This window comes from Urtica dioica, chromosome 11 (genome assembly GCF_054948205.1).
Source record: "Urtica dioica subsp. dioica isolate 48M chromosome 11, U.dioica_male_clone48M_v1_H2, whole genome shotgun sequence".
Lineage (NCBI taxonomy): Eukaryota > Viridiplantae > Streptophyta > Magnoliopsida > Rosales > Urticaceae > Urtica > Urtica dioica.
In genome coordinates, this window is record NC_142766.1 from 10,983,216 (window position 1) to 10,999,189 (window position 15,974).

The window sequence follows — 15,974 nt, forward strand, 5'->3', positions numbered from 1 at the left end:
TCAGGATTGAGGTTGTCGTTGAGCCCTTACTCCGAATCTTCTATCTCGGGTCCCAGTGTGATATACTCCGACAAGTCTCGCTCGTCTTGATCGTTGAAGATGTCTTCAACGATAGTGTTGCGGCCCTCGATCCTTCCAACAATGCCGGAAAGTTGGAAGATACTTGTCTCGATTCGCTCTATTCGTGCGTCTCGGTCGTCACGAACGGGCACAGGTTGAGCCTCGTCTTGAGGGGTGTCATTTTCTTGAGCTTGGCGGGCTCGGGCCCGAGTGTGGAGTGCGACACTTCCCGCCGGAGGGGCGCCGCCCTCAGAGATGGCTAGGTGCCTAGCCATTTTTCGTTCGTGAGTTTTGTAATTTTCCATGGAGGAAGTGAATTTGCCGGTGGAAACTCGTGGTTGTTTTCGAGTAACCCCCTCCTTCTAGCTCCAAAATGTTAACGCCGTTTTTGGGTCAACACTTAGAACCGTCCGTGGTTCGGTCTAGGGCCGGACCCTATGACCGCACGTAGGTTGGGTGTGGTGAAATCTTCTCATCTCGTAGTCTTTGCCTCGTCGGAAAGAGGTTTCCGGTTTGTCGTCACTTTTTGATTAGTTCTCCTTCGCGTTCTTCGGGTTCAACGAGTCCTTCGAGTCCGTCAAGTTCGTAGTGTTCTTCGGGTTCTTCGCGATTTTTAGATTCGCCGAGTTTTTCACGTAATTCGTGTTCGTCGAGTCCTTCGAGTCCTTTGTGTTCTTCGCAATCTTTGGACTCTTCGCGTTCTTCGTGTTCTTCACCTGAAAAGATAAGAAACGTGAACTAGAGGGACGCGGAGGGGTTTCTCCTGGCACGCGCTCTGACGCTCAACATTAGTCGAGGTGGGGGGGCTTATCTCGTCTCGAGTGTCGAGAGAGGAAAATATAGTGGATCGGGAGTGAAGTAGAGGTTTTCTAAGTTTGAGAAAACTTACTTGTGAATGAATGGTAGATGGGTATTTATAGCTTTTCATTGTGGAGTGTGAATAGGCATGGAAGATAATTTATACCAAAGAAGCCACTTTTGGTCGTGGCCCAAGTCCATGGCCGATGATTTTACTTGGCCATTCTTGCTATGCCGATAGTATTTGGCCGATGGTATCATGCCGATGACGATGGTTTATCTCACCGAAGGTCTCGCGTGCCGATAGTCCGAGTTCATGCCGAAGGTCTCGTAGGCTCGCCGATAGTTTGATCTTGAACTCTGCCGATGGTCTAACGCCGATGGTTTTATGCCGATAGTCTCAGTCATGAAGTTCGCCGATGGTTTAAAGATTCTTGTCTTCGCCGATAGTTTAAAGATTCTTGTCTTCGCCGATAATCTTACTTTGCCGAAGATTTTAGGACGCCGATAGTTTGGTCTTGAACCTCGCCAATAGTATGGCCGCCGATAGTTCAATGATTCTTCTATTCGCCGATAGTCTTGCTATGCCAAAGGCTTTAGGACGCCGATGGTTGCCCACATTGAGCCATGCCAATGGTTAGAACTTCTCGGAGGTTCTTTTAGTGGTGTTTGTTTGAGTTGTTTATTCTGTATATGTCCACTTTTGCATTTAATTTCTTGAATACCCCTTTTTGAGTATACATGTGTTATGCATGCATGAATATTATCTACGTATGTATTTTTATATATATTATATATATACATATATATATATATATTATGCATACATGTGTCTTTTCTAATGTATATATATATATATATATATTTTGTATTTATGTATGTAAATATGTATATATGAAATTTACCCTTTTGTTTTGCGTGTCAAGTTTCGGGATTTTACTTTGAGGGATGTCGTTTTTTGCTCTCGGGGTGTCGTTTTTACATTGTTAAAAAGACGGTATAACAATTATCTTCCTCACAAGACTCTCGTGTTTCCCAATTCTCTCTTGTTCTCTCATGTTTCCCAAAACCCCCAACTGAAAATTAGGCGCTCTCAGATTGTTCAGATTAGATCATATACAGCACTTAGAAACATTACACGTGTACAGTTAGTTACAACAACTCAACGAAATTACAATGACACCCCTTGGAAGCTTCCTGGCCTTGATCCTCGCCACTTGACCTCCAAGCCTTGATCTGGTGTGATGATCTGCTCGTTAGCTTAAGGTGCACGCCTCAACACTTTTGACTTCCTGTGCACGTAACTGATGATCTTCACACCTTGACCTTTACTGACCTAAGTTAGCTGTCAACATTTACAATCTCTACCTTGACAGTTAACCTCAGTGATGACTAGTGGACTTCAAACCCTTAAGGCTTTACCAATCTGATCAGTTCCAAGCAGTGTTCAAATTTATCACTCGGAACTGATTTGGTAAGCATATCAGCAGGGTTATGTTTTGTAGAGATTTTTTGTACCAGTACAGACCCTTCACTAATGACATCTTTTACAAAGTGTAGCCTCACATCAATGTGTTTAGACCTCTCATGAAACACTTGATGTTTTGACAAGTGTATAGCTCCTTGACTGTCACAGTACACAGTCAGACATTGTTGTTCAAAACCAAGTTCAGCTAAAACTCCTTTTAGCCACAAAGCCTCTTTCACTGCTTCTGTAACTGCCATAAACTCAGCTTCGGTGGTGGACAAAGCTACAACAGCTTGAAGGTTAGCTTTCCAACTGATAGCCGATCCAAACACTGTGAACACATAACCAGTTTGTGATTTTCTAGTGTCAAGACTACCAGCATAGTCTGAGTCAACATAACCAGCAGCTACACTCTCACTTTCATCATCTCCACCATAAAGCAAACCCTTATCTGTAGTGCCTCTTATGTACCTCAAAATCCATTTCGCAGCATGCCAATGTTCTTTCCCTGGATTTGACATAAATCTGCTCACCATACTCACAGCATGAGCTAAATCCGGTCTTGTGCAGACCATTGCATACATTAGACAACCAACAATGCTTGAATAAGGAATGTTCTTCATAAACTCAACTTCATCCTCACTTTCTGGTTTCTGATCTGCTGAGAGCTTAAAGTGCTGAGCTAAAGGTATTTGAACTAGTTTTATTTTGTTTATTTCAAACCTGTCCAAAACCTTTTCCAGATACTCAGTTTGATTCAAGAACAGTTTCCTCTTATCTCTTTCTCTAATAATCTGCATCCCCAAAATCTTTTGAGCTGGACCAAGATCCTTCATTTCAAAATGAGTATTCAATTGACTCTTCAGCTCCATTATAGCTTTCATGTCTGAACAAGCTATAAGCATATCATCTACATAGAGTAGTAGATAGATCATAGAGCCATTCTTCAGTTTCTTTCTGTAGATACACCAATCATGATGTGATCTCAAAAAATCTTGTTGTAGCATGAACTCATCAAACTTCATATACCATTGTATAGGTGATTGCTTGAGACCATAGAGAGATTTCTTCAACAAACAAACTCTCTTTTCACTGTCTCCAATCTCAAAACCTTTAGGCTGTCTCATGTATATGGTCTCTTCAAGATTTCCATGTAGAAAGGCAGTCTTTACATCTAGTTGCTCAAGTTCAAGATCACATTGAGCAACTAAAGACAGAATAATCCTTATAGACCTATGCTTTACCACTGGTGAGTATATTTCATTAAAATTAATACCTTCCTCTTGAGTGAATCCTCTTGCCACCAATCTTGCTTTTAGTCCTGGCTGTTCAACTCCTGGAATGCCATCCTTTTTCTTGTAGATCCACTTAGAGTCCACCAGTCTTTTATTCTCAGGTCTATCAACAAGAACCCAGGTTGAATTCTAATTTAAAGAGCTTATCTCTTCATTCATTGCATCAAGCCATAGATCACTTTTTCTGATCTCATAGCTTCTTCATAGGACTTTGGCTCTACAATCTGCACATCCTCAGCAATGTTAAAAGCAAAAGCTACTAGATCTTCATAGCCAAACCTGACAGGAGCTCTGTGTTGTCTTCTTTGTCTATCTCTGATCAAACTATACTCAGGTTATGCTTCTTGACCCCTTACTTGCTCAGGTTCTTCAATTTCCTGCTGATTCACCACTGTTGTAGGTTGACTGTTTGTGGCTAGCTCCACCTCAATGTTAGACTCAGTAGAGCTGTGAGTTGATCTCTGTTCAGTAGTAGTAGCAGCAGTCTGTCCAGTGTTTTCAGCTTTCTTGTAGGGAAAATCATCCTCATTAAAAGTTACATCCCTGCTGATTATTGACTTCTTATGACCAGCCTCTAAACACCATAACTTGTAACCTTTGACTCCTTCAGGGTACCCTAGAAAAATACATTTGAGTGCCCTGGCTTCAAGCTTATCTTGTCTGATATGGGCATAAGCTGAACAGCCAAACACTCTTAGTTTAGAGTAGTCTTCTGGGTGATCACTCCACATTTGCATTGGAGTCTTGAAACCAGTTGCTGAGGAAGGACATCTGTTTATGAGGTAGCAAGCTGTTTGCACTGTTATCGCCCAAAAAACCTTAGGCAACCCTGATTGAAGAAGCATACATCTCACTCTTTCCAGGATTGTCCTGTTGTACCTCTATGCCAAACCATTCTGCTGTGGAGTTCCAGCAACTGTGTGGTGCTTTGCTATCCCTGATTTCTTGCACAAATCAATAAACTCCTTGTCAAGATACTCTAAACCATTGTCTGTCCTTAGTCTCTTTATTTTCTTGTCTGTCTGATTTTCTATCATCAATTGCCAATCCTTGAAAACCTGTAGAGCTTCATTCTTGTGTGCTAAGATAAACACCTAAACCCTCCTGGTATAATCATCTATCAAAGTCATGAAGTACCTTCTGCCACCATGAGATTGAGTCCTCGAGGGACCCCACAGATCTGAATGAATATAATCCAACACACCTTGAGTTCTGTGAACAGCTTTTCCAAACTTCACTTTGCTGGCCTTTCCCAACACACAGTTTTCACAGAAATCAATTTTGCTGACTTGATCGGTTCCAAAACATCCCTGTTTACTCAATTCTAGCAAGCCTAGATGACCAACATGTCCAAGTCTATGATGCCACAACATTGTCTTGTCTCTATTCAATTCAGTTATATTTGCAGCTGAACAAAGAACAGTGCTGCCAATCATAGTGTACAAACCATTCGCCATAGTTCCTTTCATGAGTACCATCGAACCCTTTGTGATTTTCATAATCCCATTCTCAGCTTTGAAAGTGTATCCTTGCTGATCTAGAACTCCTAAAGAAATCAAATTTCTCTTCAATTCTGGGACATACCTCACATCAGTCATGATCCTTTCTTGACCATCGAACATCTTCAATCTGATTGAGCCATTTCCCACCACTTTGCAAGCTTTATTATTTCCCAGTAACACCTTGCATCCAGTTGTCTCAGAGAAATCCTCAAACCAAGATCGATTTGGTGTCATGTGGAAAGAGCATCCACTGTCAAGAATCCAGTTGGGGCTTGAACCTTGATCAGTAGCAACCAGGACTTCAGCGCTTTCATAGCCATCCTCTACTATGGCTGCTTCTCCTTGTTGCTTCTCTCCTCCATTTCCTTTCTTTCTGGACAATTTCTCCTGAAATGACCTTCTTTGTGACAGTGAAAACACTTAAATTTCTTGCCTTCTTTATCTGTAGTTGCCGGAGTCTTTGACCTGCTTTTACTCTTGCCTTTGCCTTTGTGTTGATCCATTTTCTCTGACCTTCCTCGAGCAAACAATCATTCTGAGTTCTCATTGTTGCTGCTTGCCCTGATCTCAAGTTGTTTGGACTTGAGAGCAACGAGTACTTCCTCCAGGGTTAGAGTGGATCTTGAGTACTTCATCGTTTCAACAAAGTGAGCATAACTTTTAGGAAGAGAGTTCAAGACAAGGACAGCTTGATCTTCATCTGCCACTTTGACTCCTATGTTCTCGAGATCAATCACAATCTTGGAAAAATCATCGAGATCCTCTTCAACAGCTCTATCTTCCCCCACACGGAAACCAAGCAGAAGGCCTTTTAGATAGATTCGATTTGTCAAAGATTTGGTCATATACAAAGACTCTAATTTCTTCCAAACACCAGCCGCAGTGGTTTCTTTGGAGACTTCTCTCAAGACTTTGTCACTCAGGTGAAGAATTATCGTGCTGTAAGCCAATTCTTTAATATCAGATTTCTCTTCGTCTGACATTGTTGCTGGAAGAGGTTTTTCGGCATCAAGAACTTTCGCGATCTTCATTTGAACCAAGATTGCCTTCATTCGCTGACGCCAAAGTGAGAAATCCCCTTTTCCATCGAACCGATCGATTTCTATTTTCGCAAAGCCCATCTTGCCGGATCAAAATGCTCTGATACCAATTGTTGCTTTTAGCTGTAACTCCGACTCCGACGTAGCTTAGTACTTAAGCAATCGATGAGCAGATAACAATGGAAGAAAATAATGAAGAACAACAACAACACGTTTTACCCTGGTTCGGTATTAAAACCTACATCCAGCAATATCCACTAATCACCACAATCAAAGCAATCTCAACAGAGTTTACAAACCAAGAACAAATCTGAGAATAAAACGAACTCTCTCAAGATAATCAACTCAATGCAAGTTTGATTATCTTCCTCACAAGACTCTCGTGTTTCCCAATTCTCTCTTGTTCTCTCCTGTTTCCCAAAACCCCCAACTGAAAATTAGGCGCTCTCAGATTGTTCAGATTAGATCATATACAGCACTTAGAAACATTACACGTGTACATTTATTTACAACAACTCAACGAAATTACAATGACACCCCTTGGAAGCTTCCTGGCCTTGATCCTCTCCACTTGACCTTCAAGCCTTGATCTGGTGTGATTCCCTGCTCGTTAGCTTAAGGTGCACGCCTCAACACCTTTGACTTCATGTGCTTGTAACTGATGATGTTCACGCCTTGACCTTTACTGACCTGAGTTAGCTGTCAACATTTACACTTATTGATTCAACAACAAACTTAGCTGAGAAGAGAACAAGTTAGATTACCTAAAACGAAAATAGATTTAATAACCTGACTCAAGAAATGATCCATTCTTAATGATATATATTAATTTCTAATAATCGAACAATAGTTATAACTTCTCGTAACTTTTTTAATAAACAAAAGATAAATCAACAATTTTATCTTTAGCAAAAGAAACAAACTCCGATATACCTAGTCTCTATTAAAGTGACAACAATAATGATAGAAAAAAAAATGAACCTGATTCTTAACTGGCGAAACGGCATCGCGTTCTCTCCAATCGAAGTCTTCGGGCAGATTCTCCGCCGGGAGGATCGGAGCCTCGTTGGCGTCCACGGGGAGTCTGAGGCGACTCCTGAGGCCCAAAAAGCTCCGGCGAAACTCGGCGGGTGTGAGATCGGAGAACCGAGTGACACCGTGAGTCACCGACGGGTCGAGCTTCTGGTGCCGCCTCGCACGGCGGAGATTGGCCTTGTATACTTCGAATCTGTAGTCGTGCTCGTTCGGAGTCGCTTAGGTTTTCCCGAAACGCTTCTTGAAAAGCGAGAAGTGGTGGTGCTCGTCGACCATGCTGTCGGAGTCCACAACCTGCTTGATGAGAGCATCGCCGCCATCGGAATCGCCGGAGAAAACCTCCGATGAGGCGTAGCAGAGGAGAAGAGAGAGCGATGAGAAGAGAGAATCTCCGATGAGGTTTATGGAGGTCGGAACTGATTTTGACGAGGGTTGTAGGGGTATTTTGGGAAACCGAATTTTATGTTGGCTATTGTTTTAAATAAATGAATAGATTGGTTATAATTTTAAATCTCACTTTATAATAGACTAGTTGTTAACAAATCTAGTCTAAAAGTAGTGAGCTATTTTAGTATCGATCTTTAAAAAAAAAAAGCTTTTAAATTATGATATAGAAAAAACATATGTTGTAAAAAATTAATAGGCGTTTGGTAAATATTTGTTGATGTCGATTCCAACAATCTCAAATTATAATATAGTATATATATTTGATTTATTATAAGTGTGGGTTTCAGAAGACGTCGTATAAGAAGCAAAAGAAATTTTTAAAGAAATGGGCCGTAATGAATACAAATGCTCGAAGCTTTTATTAATAATTGAATAAATTACAAACCGGAGGGAGGCGAAGTGCCGAACTTAATAGGGACGAACTCAAAATAATAAAGTAAGAATGATCGAAAGTAATCAAAGGCTTGCGTGTGTGAACTTTGACATATCAGCTACCATTTATAGTCGAGGTTGACCTGTGGAAGCGGACACGTGTTCGTCAGTTCGGCTCCGTCGCGTCGCTAGTCAAAGCTATCCCAGATCCGGTCTTCGCGGCGAGGTCTTCTATCTGATCGAGACCGCTTCTTCATGCTGAGTCAACGCGGGCGACTCTGCTTATGGCGAACCAGGCTCTTTATTGGGCCTGGGCCGAGCTCCATGGGTTGAGCTAGGTCCAGACACATTCCTGAGAGCCGATCTGGGTCTGTCGTTGGGCTTTGGTCGGTCCTAAGCCCAATTTAAATGGTTTTGTTATTTCTATTTTTAGAAAATGGATTTTTGACCCCCATAATTAGCCCCCGAGTATTTTGAAAAATATTTCAAATATATATATATATATATATATATTTTTTTTTTTTAAATACTTGAGCGAATTTTTCGAAATCCCGAAATAAACTGGGGGGAAAGATTCGAATTTTTGATTCTGGGCGCGCGGCGCGTATTTCCGGGATACTTTGACACGTGGCGCCATCTTAACCGCGCTTCGTCAGCCTATCTCGAAAAGTTGTTTTGTAATTTCTTTCTTTTGGTGCGTGGTGCGCATATCCAAGGCTTCTGTGACTCGTGGCGCGACCTCCGATGCATGGCGCCAGTCGAAATCGAAGAGTCGGGTATTATCTTATATCAGAATATCTGATTTGATTTGCGATCATTAGATTATTCTCGGAATTCGGTTTTAAAATAAATGGTTATAAATAAGAGTGATTCGAAGGGACGTCTCACTTCATTTATATTCCAAGCGGCTTCAGCGAAAAGGTAACTTCTCATTCTTTTCACTTTTCTGAAACACTTTTTCTTCTTTTCTCTCAAACGTTTTTCATTTTCTGCGACTTCGGCTTTAAAGTTATTCATTTCGTCTGGCGAACTCAAGCTAAAATTTATTTTCTGAGTACTTCGCCTTTATTTTTGTTAGTGAACCTAGACGAAGTTCCTATCTTCAAACACTTCGTCCTTACCTTCTCAGCTTAAATTTTCATAAACTACGATGTCTGGGACTGAGATTTCGCAGCCGGGACCCAATCCTTTAGGTAATGAGGACATCCTCATGCCCTCGGCTGTCAGAAGCTCGGACCTTCTGAGCATTCGTAACAAATATCAAATAGCCCCCGAGATCGGGCTTCTTCTGCCTCCCCCTCTTGCTACAGCGGATACCGTAGTCGAAGGGTACTGTTGTATGTACGAGGTGTGGCTGGAATCGTGTGGACTTCGGTTCCCGATCCTGTCACGTCCCGACGAGTCGTTTAATTTAAATGAAAACACGTGGATTTTTTTTTTAAAACATAAAACATAAACGACACGACGTCATGACAAACCTTTCGTATCTAGATATAACACCATCGTATTGACTTAAAGTCTACATGCATAAACGACATAGTGAAAGAAACAATCTACTTAACCTCTAGGTCTTAGACAGACTTCACAAAACATAACCATTTTCACAAAACATTATTCAAAACGATTTCTTATTAGGCCCATCAGGTCAAAATAGCCCATATACGAAGTCTCGTCTACGTGAGAGCGCTCGCCAGTCAACCCGCTACCGTATATACACTCTTTTATTCACATCCCTCACCTGTATCACAAAAACGAATGAGCTAACGCCCAGTAAGCAGAAACAATGCATATGATATGATTTTCATCTTAAAACTCAAGCAAGTTTTTCTCATATTTTTCTCTCTTTAAATCTCTTCTTAATTGCGCGCAAGGTGTGTGTTGTAAACAGTTCACTCAGGTCCTCTCGCATACATGTATGACTAACGCCGCGATTGTAAGGTGCCCAACACTATGACATACAGCCCGGAGGTCGCAACCATAAGGTGCCCAGCACTATTCAAATGGTCCGACGTGACCATAAGGTACCCAGTACTACATACGGTCCGCTCATCGAAGTCATAAGGTTCCCAGAACTATTCAAATGACTCGATCCTTCGTGAGACCGATCCTATCTCGCGAAGTTGTAGCTAGCTCCCCGATCCTAGGAGTTAGCCGACCATTCATGAACGATCCACAACACACATCCTTCTTTCGAAAAACCTCGTTTCTCGTAAAACTCTTTTCCATTTTTAGATGAGATGCACATGAATGCAAATGCAATAAATGCAATCATCACACAACATATCATGTAAATGCAAGCATATAAGGAACACACACAACACATTGTTTTTGTGATACAGTTGAAATGTTTCTACTTACCTGGATACGATTCTTTCGAATCCTGAATCCTTCTCTTCCAAACAAAAAGAGTCCTTTCTTTACTTATCTATAGAAGAGAAAGATCGAACATAGAGCGTACTCAGTATCTCACTCCTCGGCATAGTAACGTACATACTTCTACTGGAAAGAAAGCTCATAAGGAACGTATTCAAACGTCCTACTAGTCACGCTACTCAGAGCGTCTCAAACACGAGCAATCAAGAACACATGAGAACATAACAGAGATACAGAAAAGAATCCGTGCCTAAAGATAATAAGATCTTGACATAACTTCTCTGATTTAAGCTAAGAAACGTCCCATACTATTCGACCACCTATTCTTTTGACTGGGCAAGACCCACTGCTTAGAATAGGTTCCCGAGGTCGAAACTAAAAGAAAAGAACGTAATAAGAAGTTATTATTAACAATCTATAGCATACAGAAGTTATATGAAAATAACTCAAAACGATACTTTTCAAATATGTTCTAGAAAATATTTTTGACTTGTCTCTTTTTATTGACAAGTTATAACCATTTGAGAAATGAAGTACATAACGTAAAAACCTTTCATTTAAAATAAACCAAGTCGTTTATTTTAAATATCTAACCATATATAAATAATCTTGGATTCGATTGAATAAAATATTTATGAAATAACCGAACCCTCGGTTCGTAGTCGAACCGTTCTTTTATTTCTATTTTCGTGCGTAAATAAAACATTTCTCGTTGATATTCTTTTTTCCAAATTAAAAGAGTCGAGCTTATAGTCGAACTCGATTTTTAATACATACTTAAGATAAGTATACTAAATAATTAATTGAATAATCAACGAGTTTAATAACGATACATATTAATTTATTTTTCTTAACAACTTATATTAAACGAGCTTGATTATAAAACATACATATTGATATTATATCTCAACTCTCATAATCTAGAACGACCCAACAAAAATAATTATAGGTTCGCACTAGCACGAGTCGAGACTCGGGACAAACCCCGACTCGCCCTAACCACTCGGAGACGTCTCACATCACCGAGTCGACAACCTCGCTGTCTGGCTCCGTCTCGTCGTCGCTCGCGCAGCACCTCCGCTAAACTTCGGACAGCCTCCTCGCCGTCCCGAGCCGCTGCCCCGAGCCCTGTTCAGCCTACCTAAAACCGAGCCTCACTCGACATCACACTCGCAACAAAACCTAACCATTACTTTTAACGACACACCATACAGATTTCAGCCAAAACAGACCAAAATGAACCACACAATCTCATCAAGCCAAACAATACACACGGCCAAGAGTTCACACGGACAAGCTCAATATTCAAAACCCAGACTCAGTGACAAGTGAACAACCTCAAAGTCATGTCACAACAACCAAGCTCAAATCCATATCAACTTAAACACTCGGCCAAGAGTTCACACGGACAAGACCCACATCAAAGCAACTCAGTCTAAACTAGAGATAATCATCATTGAATCAGATAATATCCTTCAATCCAACACTAACACGTTCACAACCACACAGAACCAAACCGAAAAGAAAAGCCCCCAAATCCAAACTCGAACCCTAATCTCCAGATTCAAAATTGGGGAAGAACATCTCACCTTGTTTCTGGAGGAATTGAACCCTCCAACGTCCTCTCTAGCTCGCGGCGGCTCAATCTTCACGGCGGTCGCGCGCGCGGCGAGGCTTGGTGGTCGGCTGGATGGCACGCGCACGGGGCTGGGGTCTCGGGCTGGTGCTGGTGGTCGCGCGTCCTCTCCCTCTCTCTCCTTCTCAGTCTCGCTCTCTCGCTCGATCTCTCTCTTTCTCTCTCTCGGCCGCTCAGCCCCTCTCTTCTTCTTCTTTCTTTTGTGGAGGAAAATTAAAAGTTGCAGAAAAGGAAGGATCTAGTAGCAAAAATTGCTTCAGCCTTATCCTATATTGAACCGACTCTTCTCTTCCTCCTTATCTTCTTGGACGTGTGAAACACTGAGGGGCCGTTTGGTTTAGTTTTCTAAACTCGTTTTCTGTTTTTAAATTCTGTTTTCTGATTCTAATTTTTAAATTTAAAAAACAGATTTAGAATTACGTTTCAGAATATTTTAAATGTTGTTTGGTTATGTTTTCGTATAGAGATAAAATAGAAAACAATTTTTCATTGTTTTCTGTTTTCTAAACAAATTTCAAAGAAAAAAGAAACATGATTCTAAATCTGTTTTCTGAATTTATAACCAAACAGGTTTTCTACAACTGTTTTCTAGAATTTAGAATCATAAAACAGAAAACGGTTTCGGAAAGGTTAATCAAACAGCCCCTGAAGCAAACAAAGAAAAAAAAATAGAGCCCGAGCTCTCGAGGAAACCGACCGAGAAAACAAAAGGAAATAAGAGAAAGAGACCGAGAGGAAGAGCGTGAGCGAGAGAGAGAACGAGCGACGGGCGAGTAAGCGAGGCCGAGGCGGTCGGAGTCACGCCGAGGAAGAAGAGGCCGCCGAAGGTTCAGCAGGTTGTCTTCTCCGGGGTTGCGCGCGTCGTGGGTCAGCCGAGAGAAAGAGATTCTCGCCGGAGGTTAGTATTTATCTCGAGGTAATGGAAATATCTCGAATCCATCTCTTTCTTGGTTCGAATTTGTTTTGGATTCATGAAATCAAATCGGGAATTTTTTATTTCTAGGGTTTGGCTTCAACTATCAATTGGGGTTTTTCTTTTCTCGGTTTTGTTGGGATTTTTGGAGAAGAAGGAATCGCTGCCAGGTCAAATTCGTTCAAGGTAAATCCTTCACTTGGCCGAATTTAAGAAAAATGGAGTTAAGGTTTAATGTTTTCTGTTTGGATTTTTTGGCCTTGGCCGTGATTGGATGTTCTTGAAGGTTTTTTTTACCGTTCATTTTTTTTTCTTGTGAGAAGCGAAGCGATGGGGATCAGTAAAACGGAAGTGAATTTAAGGAGGTTGCTTTCAGCTGCACCTAAGCAGCAAAACCAAGCGAAGCTCGTTCATGTATGTTTTCCTCATCTCGATTTCCCAATTTCCTTCCTTGTCAATGCAATCTAATTTGATTCTCGGTTGTAATCTTCGACTTTCTTCGCAGCATGTGGCCACTTTACGGGAACAATTGGAACAATTAGCAGAGGAAAGAACTGCAGATGGATTGCCAAGGTTGGTCGTTTTCTTTAACCACTGTGTATGTATGAGAGAGAGAGAGAGAGAGAGAGAGCCCAGCAGAGGAAAGAACTGCAACTGAATGGTAAAAAAAATCTTCATGAACGAATGAATGCAGTATCTCTATCCGTACAGTTCTAATTGAACATATTTGCTTCCTAACAGTATCTCTATCCATAAGGTTTCTCAGGAAATTAAAAATCCCATCCCTTCGCGTTATAGGAAGCAAATATGTTAGTGAGGGAAGAACGCAACGTGTATAGGTGAGCAAAAGCCGGGATTTGCGTTGCAAAGATAGCATTATGAATCCAATTGCTTTTTCCAGAAATGCCCTACTGACCTGTCTTGGATTTTTCAACGACATTCACTGTAGAATTCCTCGTGAATTGAATATATGTATATCTAAGGGCGCCGAAAGGTTCCACACCCACAAGCTCCCGGATTCCAACTATTATCGCTGTAGCCATAAATTGCAGTGATGAAATTGTGTCAAAGAGCCTCTCTTTCCAGTAGTAAACGCCAAAGCCAAGTGGAGTTCTTTTCTGAACCCTTACAATGACGTCTTTTCCTTCAAGGAAACCTGGAAGTCATAATTTATATTCCTTTATATTTTGATTATTTGCTTCAGTTTTTTTCCTTGGCTCAAACAAGGGAAATGCTATGAGCATTTTTTTTCTTGTTATTTTGTAAATACTAGGTCTTACCAAAGGCTTTGGATTTTAGGATCAGTGATTCCATCAACGATGCGATGAATGTGTAACAAATAATGTTCGAGTGTGTATCTACTTGTCTTAATTTCGTTACAAAATATCCGATAGTTTTTCATTGTTGACCCAATCTGTAAAGAATTAAATGCAACGTATCAGAAGCTTCTTCAGCGTTTTAATACCTTTTTTTTTTTTTTTTTTTTTTTTTTCTAGAAGAGTGTTTCTTCCTTTCAATGCGTAAAATTTATAACCGCCGCTTGAATTCTAGGATCAATGTTTATATAACTTATGTTTAGCTGTTTTCCCAGAGTTTCAAAAGCTGTTGTGAGTGATTATTCGGAAAAGATTGAAGTCATCACCTCCACTTTAACATCCGACACGGTACACATTTTTTTGTTGTTGTTAATTCACATGCTTAAGAATCTTATCCTATAATATCAAGCCTCAATTTATACTTTTTTCAAGGATAAGTCTTACCTATATCGGTATTGATTATAATTTGGTTTACATCTCTCTATGATCACCTCATTTAATACCCTGCTAGTTATCCCAATACACTGACTTAATATGCAATATATTAGGAACTGAATGGGACTGACTAATGTGTTGGTTAATTTCCAGCCTGAAGTACAAACTCCTCGAGAACCATTGGAAAATGTTTCGTATAAACAAAGCTCTTCGAAAGGGGACGAATCAATTAACATTTCCTCCTCTCCAGGACTAAGAAGGAGATCCATGTAAGTTTAATTGAATGTAGTTTCTTCTACTTTATTAAGTGATCTTCACATAAAACAGCACGTGTCTATAGGCTGTTTAATCAACTGTCGTCACTCATAATACAGAGTTGCTTCAAATATTGAAGAAACAGTTCATGAGACTGTCGATGCCACGTCTTCGTCCCAAATTAAACTGGATTCGGAGGCACAGTCGCACATTGAAAAACACAGGTAGTTTTAATTACATCTTTTTTCTTTTCTCTTTGCTGAGGTAAAACTGTTTGAACGAACGAATTACAATGTTTTTGGTCCAAACAAAACAACCGTAAAGGAAACTTTACCCATCCGAAATTGCGTTCGTTTATCATCTGCCATTATAGAAAGCTTCAAGAGGACTTGACCGACGAAATGGTTGGGTTAGCAAGGAAACTCAAAGAGAGTAGTCTATTGATGAACCGCTCGGTGCAAAATACCGTCAAGGTGAGATACCTGATTTTTATTATCTTTTGATCTCTGTAAACCTTTCTAGATGATACTTCTCTGGCTGTGATGTAGTGTTGAGTATTCGAACAGTGGATATCTTTCGGTGAAGAGTTGATTTGTTATTTTGTTGGTGCATGCAGATACTTGATTCTACGGAAGAGGCAATTGAACGCAGTCTAGCGAGCACTGGTCGTGCAAACACTCGGGCCTCGGAGATATACTCCAAGAGTTCTGCAACCACATGCTTCACCTGGCTTCTCATCTTTGCAATGACGTGTATATTCATTATGGTTGTGCTCTTAATCCGTGTCACTTAGGGTACGTTTGCGAATTGGAAAAGCCGAGGGGAAAACAAATGTGAATCTAATGTATTCTTCGTGTGCTATTAAGGAGATTCTAGGGATATTTGACGTCAAGTGTATAACTAAAATGGAAATTTAATTTTCCTTGGGAGCTATATGTCTCTCTTATCACTCTCTCCTTTCTCTTCCCTCCCAACTTTTCTTCACTTGGAAGTGGAATATAAAATTTTGATTTTCCCTCAAATTTACGT

At 40.6% G+C, this 15,974-nt stretch overlaps 1 protein-coding gene across 3 annotated transcripts; it reads left to right on the top strand.

The window, feature by feature from the left end:
* The first annotated feature begins 12,647 nt into the window (after positions 1 to 12,647).
* LOC149381180 (Membrane fusion protein Use1) lies at positions 12,648 to 15,891 on the top strand. 3 transcript variants are annotated; one of them, XM_089601632.1, is made up of 9 exons: positions 12,648 to 12,942; positions 13,030 to 13,125; positions 13,263 to 13,353; positions 13,445 to 13,512; positions 14,519 to 14,603; positions 14,844 to 14,959; positions 15,065 to 15,169; positions 15,319 to 15,418; positions 15,562 to 15,891. In XM_089601632.1, exons 3-9 carry the CDS (start codon positions 13,270 to 13,272, stop codon positions 15,736 to 15,738), a joined length of 735 nt encoding a protein of 244 aa, XP_089457758.1. In that variant the 5' UTR covers positions 12,648 to 12,942; positions 13,030 to 13,125; positions 13,263 to 13,269; the 3' UTR covers positions 15,739 to 15,891. The 3 variants fall into 3 exon arrangements, with proteins under 3 accessions (XP_089457758.1, XP_089457760.1, XP_089457759.1); XM_089601634.1 differs by having other exon boundaries at positions 14,531 to 14,603; XM_089601633.1 differs by having other exon boundaries at positions 12,654 to 12,924.
* Positions 15,892 to 15,974: the final 83 nt, after the last annotated feature.